The sequence below is a fragment of the Ictalurus furcatus genome, chromosome 23, assembly GCF_023375685.1.
Source record: "Ictalurus furcatus strain D&B chromosome 23, Billie_1.0, whole genome shotgun sequence".
Lineage (NCBI taxonomy): Eukaryota > Metazoa > Chordata > Actinopteri > Siluriformes > Ictaluridae > Ictalurus > Ictalurus furcatus.
The window spans coordinates 13,756,267-13,766,000 of record NC_071277.1 but is presented as its reverse complement, the minus strand read 5'-3'; the positions used below and the strand labels follow the sequence as shown (position 1 = coordinate 13,766,000).

The window sequence follows — 9,734 nt, the reverse complement described above, 5'->3', positions numbered from 1 at the left end:
ATAGTATTTCAGAAACTATTTTCCATTATAATGACTTGAGCCTATCTCTGCACATACACTTGATCTAATCTATTTACAATCGTAAACTGTCAATTAGGTTATTATACACAGTATAATAGGATTGGATTAGATTGGATTAGGTGACATTTGCACTTGCCTGGATAATGTGACAGCGATGGCAGTAAAACAAGCCACAATAAAATGTGCAAGCATGACTCTAGTCCATCAGACATGCAGTGCTCTGCTACTTGAGTCGCACAGTGCCAGTTTCTCTGCACTGACATGAGGAGGGCGAGAGAAACTGGTGCGACCATAGGGGAACAGAGATTATAAAACTACTGGTGGACAAAATGACACAGTGTTAGTCGGCCTAATGTTGTGTTACATAATTAATCAAATGGGATTAGTGTCAAATAAAAATGTATACCTTTTTAACGGATGAGATTTTTTTAGCCAAAGCACTATTGCGCATACTAGAAATCCCCCCCCTGAGGTACTTGGTACAGCCTCATTGGCCCCTCCGCTTTAAGCCCTTTCGCTCGCGCATCATTTTCATTATTAGCTGATTTTCTTTCGTTCGTGAACATTATCTAATCGGATTAAGGCTCGCTGTACGGTCCAATCTTAGGCACTGGAATGCGACTCAAAGCTTACATCCCACTTCTTTCTTTTTGGTTTGATAAATAAATCTCTTCAGAAAGCTCGGGTGATGTTTCTTGTGCAGCTCTCTCTGCTGCTGTTGGAGCCGAGCCTGTGGCGGCTGATCACAGGAAGCCCTACCGACGATAACACACTCCGGGGCGGCCATGGAGAGCAGGGAGAGCCGGGACACACCGAGCACCACAAGGATTCCTACAGCACTTTCGCTTCAGAATTTCTGGAGTCCAGATACCTTTCTGACGAAGGTAATACACTGGCTTACTGCTAATTGGCTGTGTTTATGAATATGTTCAGCCTTTGGTTGAGTGTTAGGAGCAGTGTTGTTGTAGGCCTGTTGGACATGAACAGGAAGCTTATTTCGAAACCTTTTCGATTTTTTTTGGACATAAAATACAACAGGATGTTATGGCTACGTTAGAACTCGCCTGTATTAAAAACATATAGTGTAGTATATCTGACACGTTACTTAATGTGCGGTTTTGGATGTTGGATAGCCTCTGTGTGATGTTGTGCCTTGTTTTGGAAGCAGGTCTTCAGTCAGCACCGCGGTCAGCACCCCTGAGGCTGAGGCTGAAGCCACGCCCTCTGCCTTAAGATGCTCAGCAGAACATATACATAACTTCCTGTATACTGATTTTTTTTTTAAGAATACTGGTTGTATTGAACGATCCAAATACTTTAATAGCAGTTACTTTAATGTGACTTCTTTAGGCGACAGATCAGTGTACTGGGTAACCTTGTTGTCTTCCAGCTCCAGGGTCCCCGGTCTGATGCTGAGCTCGAGTCTCTGCAGAGTTCTGCATGGGTCATTTTTATGACAGCGATTAAATGATTTAATGTCACTAAATTACATAATGTCAGCTTTAATTTGAGGGTATTTACAGTGTCTTGCCCCAGAGTTTGTTAGAGAACATACCTAAAAGAGCTTTGGGGGAAAAAACGTTATGGAAAAGTATCAAACAGGCTTTGGTTATAAGAATATCTCAAACATTGAACATTCCACAGAGTAGCGTTAAGTCCATTATCACAAAAGAGAAAGAATATAGCACAGTTGTTGGAGTGGCTCCGCAGTTGTTGGAGAAGTCTGAAGGAGAGGGAAAGGTCCACAGCTCAGACAGGAGAAGCTGTTCACAGGATAGGTATAAATAGCATGGACACTGTGCATGCTGTAGCTGGGCTTTATAGAAGAGCAGCGAGGAGAAAAGCCATTACTGAAAAGATGTCTGACATCTGGTTTTGGAGATTCAGCGAACATCTGGAAAAAGATTTGCCAGTCTGATGAGTCTTGTTTGACCTTGGCACACATTTGGCAGAAACACCATCCCCACAGTGAAGTATGCTGGTGGTAGAATCATGCTGTGAGAATGCTTTTATCTGCATGGACTGGGAAACTGGTCAGGGTTGCGGGCAAGATGGATGGAGCCAAATTCAGGAGAATCCTAAAAGAAAACCTGTTCCAGTCTACAAGAGACTTGGGACTGGAGCAGAGGTTTATCTTCTAACAGGACTAATCATACTGCCAAAGTTTTACTGTAGTGGTTCAGAAGAACTTGAATGTGTTAATAAATGTAGTACTTGGTTGGCTGAAGAATGTGTCTCTGCATCACCGGGCACTATGTATTCTGTTGGTGATGCTCTGACAAAACCTGCATATTATGAAACTTTTGGAATATGTGAAGGACAACCCCAACACCCAGTCCACAACCACGCCCACTGCTCCGCTTTCTTCAAATGACATTTGTTCAAGTTCTTTGGTGTTCTGATTGAGCTCTTCAGAGCTCGTACACTATATGGCCAAATGTATGTAGACACCTGACCATCACACCCATATGTGCCTCTTCCCCAAACTGTAGGCACAAGGTTGGAAGCACACAATTGTATGTATAGGATCTTTGTATGCTATAGCATTATAATTTCCTTTCATTGGAACTAAGATGCCCAAAAAAGCATGACAATGCCCCTATGCACAAAGTGAGCTCCATAATTTCCCAAGGCTGGTGTGGAAGAATGTCACTGTCGTGCATAGAACCCTGACCTCAATCCCACTGAACACCTTTTGGGATGAACTGGAACACTGACTGCACACAAAGCCTCCTCGCCTGACATCAGTGCCTGACCTCACTAATACTCTTGTGGCTGAATGGGTAAAGCTCCACAACCACGCACATAAAATCTAGAGGAAAGCCTTTCCAGAAGAGTGGAGGCTGTTATAGCAGCAAAAGGGTGACCAAATTTGGAATGGGATGTTCAACATGCACATGTTGGGTGTGATGGTCAGGTGTCCACATACTTTTGTCCATATAGTATACAGTACATCTCTGCTGACAGACATACTGCAATGTATTGCATTTATATACAGTCCCCTCTGAAAGTATTGGAACAACAAGGCCAATTCTACTGTTTTCGCTATACATTGAAGACATCTGGGTTTGAGATCAAAAGATGAATATGAGATGATAGATCAGAATTTCAGCTTTCATTTTCTGATATTTACATCTAGATGTGTTAAACAACTTAAAACGTGGCACCTTAGGTGGCAGACCACCCAATTTTTAGGTGAGCAAAAGTATAGGAACTTCAAATATCCTTTTAGTCTTAAAGTAAATAACACTTAATATTTGGTTGCATATCTCTTGCTTGCAAGGTTCTTGGTGATGTCACTGAGTGTTGTTTTGCGGTTTTTCTTCACAGCTCTCACAAACGGTTCTGTCATCAATTGCTGTTGTTTTCCTTGGCCCACCTGTTCCATGTCTGGTTGTTAGTACCCCAGTGGTTTCTTTCTTTTTTAGGAAATTCCAAATTGCTGTATTGGCTATGCTCAATGCTTGTGCAATGGCTCTGATGGATTTTTCCTCTTTTCTCAGCTTCAAAATGGCTTGCTTTTCTCCCATAGACGGCTCTCTGGTCTTCATGCTGGTTTATCCATTTTAACAAAAAATGCAGTGTTCACAGCCAAAACCTAGGGCTCAAACCAAGAGTAGACATTCAGAGCTATGAATTCTTTAAACAGTCAGTTTAACAGGGCACAGACGTTACACACAAGAAACACCCGTCATTCCCATGTTCCAATATTTTTGATCACCAGAAAAAATGTGTGGGTTCAAACAAAAGGTGCCATGCTGTAAGTTGTTGAACACATCATTGTGTAAATATGAGGAAATGAAAGCTGAAATTCTGATCCATCGTGTTATATTCAGCTTTCAATCTCAAACCCAAATGTCGTCAGTGTAAAGCAAAACAATCGAACTGGCCTTGCTGTTCCAATACTTTCAGAGGGGACTGGATATAGATGGAAGCCATGCTTGTCTATTTTCTATTCTGTTTCTGTTAATCATATCCCCAACAACAGTTTCTTCACTCTTATACAATGAATGAAGCAGGTGTTTGTCTTTGATTTGTGTCATGCAGGTTATCCCTTCCCAACAGCACCACCTGTTGACCCTTTTGCCCGCATCAAAGTCAGCGACTGTGGAGTAACGAAAGGCTGCATCAGGTGAGCTTAAAGTTTAATATTTAATGTAAAGATATGCTATGCATTCGAACATTACAGCACTACAGCACTCTTGAATTCTTGATTCTGACGTTGATGAATTTTCTATAACAGCAGCTCTTAGAGTACTTCCAGCTGTAAGGTTTACAATAATGTGGTCATCCCAGTACATTATAATGTATAGCAATTTCTCCACGTACCTTATGGCTAACTTGTTTTGTGGACGTGAAATGTAACTGTAAATGAAAAGTATGTATGACGTGTCATTCATTAATAAATTAAAAATGATATTAAAATCACAGTGGTATAAGAGGAACAAAATACTACTGGGGCATTGGTGCTGTTATTGGAGAGTAATCAATACAATCATCACACCATGCCGTTGTTGATTATATTCCTGGAGCAGCATGCTCAGACGTTTTATCAGGTTTTGTTAGGAAGCACACTGATAACGCAATGCTGACTAATAAACAGTTCACATAAGGGTCACTAATGTCAGTTAATTAAAAAAATTAAAATAAACAAATTGTTGAAGTTCCATAAAGGAATATATAATATATGTCTCTTTATCTCTGTTTATATTTATTTGTATGTGTGTGTGTAGGTATGGAAAACCGGGCTGTGATGCAGAAACATGCGAATATTTCCTAAGTTACAGGCGCATTGGTACAGATGTTGAGTTCGAGATGAGTGCAGACACAGATGGCTGGGTTGCTGTTGGCTTTTCTTCTGACAAGAAAATGGTAATTATATATATCTATATCTATATATCTATATCTATATATAGATATATATATATATATATCTCTCTCTCTCTCTCTCTCATATATATATATATATATATAAAGAAATTAAAATGTGGATCTGTGATAAGCAAGGGCCGATATTTCAGAAGCAACCATGAATGCTCTTCAATATGTTTCATGATTCATTAAATTGAGTTTACTCTAAGCTGTTTGGCATGAAGAGCCACCCAGATCACCTAACACACACACGGTCTTGTAAAATCTCCCATTTATTTATTGTTACAGCTGCTTAATGATTTAACTGTATTAAAGCCTAAATGTACCTTTAATTTCACTCACCAAATGAAAAAGTTTGGAAGCTGTAATAAGAGAAAAGCTTAGGTAACCCATAAATGTTAACAATTAATTGCAGACTCTTCTTGTGTCTATGTTCCCATGTAAAATATACACACATGAAAGAAACGTCATGGTCATAATCTGTCATAAACCTTCTCCCAGGGAGGTGATGATGTCATGGGCTGTGTCCACGATGATAATGGCCGGGTGAGGATCCATCATTTCTATAACGTGGGCCAGTGGGCCAAAGAGATCAGGCGAAATCCAGCGCGGGATGAGGAGGGCCTGTTCGAGAGCAATCGGGTGACTTGTCGCTTCAAGCGCCCGCTTCACGTGCCACGTGAGGAAACACTGGTGGACCTGCATCTCAGCTGGTATTACCTGTTTGCCTGGGGACCTGCTATACAAGGTATGTATGTATTAGGGGTGTAGTACTCTGGATCCGATTTGTTGTGTTCCACAGGATCCGTGTCTTGATGCACACCTCTACTCTCAACCAGATACTGGCAAGAAGAATGACCAGCCTTGTTGGAGCTGACAGGAAGTCTACAGTAACTCATTTAAGCATTCTGTACAACTTTGGTGAGCAGAAGAGCATCTCAGAACGCACGACACATTAAACCTTGAGGTGGATGAGCTACAACAGCCGAAGACCACATCAGATTCCTGTTCTTGGCTGACAGGAGCAGAACCCAATGTGGACTTCTACTCTTGTAGCTCATCCACCTCAAGGTTCAATGTTTTGTACATGCAGTGATGCTTTTCTGCTCACCGTGGTTGTAAAGAGTAATCATATGAGTTAACATATCCTTCCTGGCAGCTCGAAACAATCTGCCAATTCTCCTTTGACCTCTCATCAACAAGACGTTTCCGCCCACAGAACTGTCACTCATGCAGTGTTTTTTGTTTTTTCGCACCATTCTGTGTAAACTCTAGACTGTTTTGTGTGTGAAAATCTCAGGAGACCAGAAGTTATGAATTATGAAATACTCAGACCAACCCTTCTGGTACCAACAACCACACCACGGTTAAAGTCACAGAGATCAGACTTTTCCCCCATTCTGATGTTTGACCTGAACATTAACTGAAGCTCTTGACCTGCATCTGCATGATTTTATGCATTGCGCTGCTGCCGCATGATTGAATGATTGGATTACTGCATAAATGAGCAGGTGTATAGGTGTTCCTATTAAAGTGGAACGTGAATGTACAATCAAACACATTACCTGACTTGAACCCCATAGAAAATCTCTGGTGGGATTTGAAGAAGGCGGTTGCAGCACGCAAACCCAAGAATATTACTGAACTAGAGGCCATTGCTCATGATGAATAAGCTACTATTCCTCAGGAACGCTGCCAGAAGCTGTGCATCTCGTTTGCAGCAGGTCATAACAGCAAAAGGGTGCTCTACTAAGTACTAAAGATACTTGCCATGAAGGGGTTGAATACTTTTGAAACTGGAGAAAACATTATAAGTTGCATTTTCAGTTGAATTTGGGGAAACCACTTGAAGCATTCATTGTGTTGAAATATTTCAAATGCTTTTGTTTGATTTGTTCATTGCAAACAGCTGAAAGTGTAAATTTTGAAAATAAACCTGATCTGCAATGGGGGTCGAATAATTTTGATTGCAACTGTATATGTCCATATACAGTATGCATATCTTATTGTTTCTGGCTCATCCATAACTTCTTGCATTCAGTACTCAGACATCACTCCACACAGAATTGTCACAATTTATGTAATATTTCCCCCCCAACAATCTTCAGTGTGTAACATCACCACATGGATGTCTGAGCTAACATTCCTGTCTTTATTTTCCCCAGGTTCCATAACAAGGCACGACATCGACACACCTCCAGTGTCTGATCGCATGATCAGCATTTATAAATACGAGGACATTTTCATGCCCGCTACAGCCTACCAGACGTTTTCATCCCCGTTCTGTCTCCTGCTCATTGTGGCCCTCACATTCTACCTGCTCATGGGAAGCCCATAGCCAGGATGACCTACCAGTGGGAAACATGATTCACCATGAAAACAGGCAGGGATTATTATGACTACGACAGCATTAGAGACAGGCAGCAATAAAACAGTGTTGAAGAATAATCAAAATCAAAAACAAGCTGTATATTAAAATCACAGGAACAGCTAATCATCTGCAGTAAGCTAGAGTTATGCAGTACAGATAGAGTTTTAGGAAGAAGGCTCTATTACTATGGAGCATATTATTAATCAAGCTCCGAGGCCATATAGATGAAATGCCTTAGCTTATTTCTCACGTGCACCTCCAGTATTTCCGATACGTTCGGTATTTCTTCACGGCTTGTTAAATCAAGTGCCAAATACATGCACGTGCCAGTTTGTTCACAGTAGCACCACACATTTCCAGCATCACTAGGAGGCGCTGCAGTAAATAACCATGTCAGCAACTCTTGACAAAGAATCAGAAACAGTTATTCTGCACAATAACAGAAATGTCTGAGTAACACACTGAAGTTCTCTAAAATATAATATTACATTATGACTGTGAAGCAGCATCTGTTATCTGTTGAAGTAACACGTTCTAACACATTGTTTAAGCCCACGTACAGACTTCCATACAACCACAACACTCCAGCATCGCTGCAGTAGTATTAGCAACTCCCTGAAGCTGAAGCATGCCAGCAAACCTGGACTTTCTGAGCCATTCCACAGACACAGGTCTTTTTTATGTGCTATTTTGACATGTTTAGAGCAGTATTTCTATTCCACATAAATTGTAGAAAACTTGTTTTGCATTTATTATATCAGTGTTTATCTGTTATTGAGATCTCGTTATTAAAGTGTCCCTCTCTGGCTGGTTTTTTTCACCACGTTATGGACTAAATTGACTTAAGTAAAGAATAAAACTCAACAGTGTGTGCTTTTACAGGAAAATAATCCAAGACGGGGTGATGTGATGTGGCCTGATGCAAAGTGGCATTACTGTTACGACCCGAAGTGGATTATTTTCCTCACGCAGTAAACCAGGAAGTGTTGATTACATTACTTTTCTTTTGGTGAACAATGCTTTGTACATTTCAGACATTTATAGTTAGATTTAATGTTGTGGAACAATTTTAAAAGATCGTTCTGATTATTACTTTCATTTAACAACTACAAACAGTCATTCCCTCACCAGCCTCTATTTCTTTTCCTCTCTTAAACTTAATAAAACAAACAAACAAAAAAATAGCAGAAAAGAATACAAATCCCTCCATTCTGAGATTTTTCCCTGGGTGGAAAACAAATTTACCTGATTATTATTACAGAAGACTGACACTGAAGACTCCATCCATAAGTGTTGTATAAACCTCTCCAGGCTTCATATCATCAATGACTATGTTTTTATTTGTTAAATATCCTGTTTTTAAATATGTTTATTGTTAGTCTTAGATTATGCGACTCATCCACCATACAAGTCCTTGTGAATTAGCTGTTACTATAGAAACAATGACGCATTACAACCAGCGCGTTAATATCAATCTGTGATTTTAATTACAGCCAGCACGACTGTAATTTTATAGCATGATCTGCTTTTATAGAAATTTAAACCAACACCTTATAATAAATCAGAATTGAGAATTCAACAGAGTTGTGGTGGAATTTATTATGACCATATAGCTGGCTGTATTCATGTGAATTGTTATTGTAAAAGGTTTTGCAACATAGTGCAGAGTGGTGAAATAAGCCTGTGGGGTTTGGTGGCCAATGACTAGAAAATAGTGATTGTATAATGTTGTATAATCACTTTTTTTGTCATTAGCCACCAAAACCCACAGGTTTATTTCACCACTCTGTGTTAGCCATTTGGCCACACCTATTTATACATGCACATGCTCAGAGGAAAAAGGCAAGATAACATTGTGAGATATATCTATATGACCAAGATCTAATATATAAGTGATTTTGGTCATAAGAAGTTTGGTGGCCTACAGTTTTCAGGCTGCTGATTTGGTAGTGGAATTTCTGTTATTTTGATTGAGTCAGATTACTCGGCTCTGCTCACCAATTAAGAGCCGACTCTTAACTCCAAAACGACTCATTGCTTCTTTTTTTTTTTTTTGCTTGTTTTTGCAAAAACGACCAGTGATTGTTCTTCTATACCTGACTGAAAATATATAATGAACTCTTACTCTACTTTATAATTAACAAAATTACATTATTTTGCACCGCGTTTAATCAGCAAGTTAGTAAAACCGTGTAAAACCATTAAAATACAGTAAGTAAGTAAATACAGTATTGATGCCATTGTGCCTGCTGTGTTTGTGCTTCATTAAGAGAAGTTATCTCGTCATGCGAGTCGGTTATCAGAGTTCACTCAAATGAGCCGGATCAAAGAATTGACTCAGAGGCCAGTATCACGCGCAGCCTAATAGCCTGACACTACATTACCCAGTGTACTCGCAACAAGCTACGTCACGCTTTTCCTACGTCCGTAATTCCTCATGTGTGTTTACGGAGCAGAGCAGGCAGGAGTG

General features: G+C 40.0%; 1 protein-coding gene across 1 annotated transcript; it reads left to right on the top strand.

The window, feature by feature from the left end:
* Positions 1 to 262: 262 nt before the first annotated feature.
* LOC128600003 (DOMON domain-containing protein FRRS1L) lies at positions 263 to 8,147 on the top strand. The gene is made up of 5 exons (XM_053612106.1): positions 263 to 905; positions 4,069 to 4,153; positions 4,755 to 4,893; positions 5,395 to 5,641; positions 7,059 to 8,147. The coding sequence occupies exons 1-5, from the start codon at positions 710 to 712 to the stop codon at positions 7,229 to 7,231; spliced, it is 840 nt and encodes a 279-aa protein (XP_053468081.1). The 5' UTR covers positions 263 to 709; the 3' UTR covers positions 7,232 to 8,147.
* The last annotated feature ends 1,587 nt before the right edge of the window (positions 8,148 to 9,734 follow it).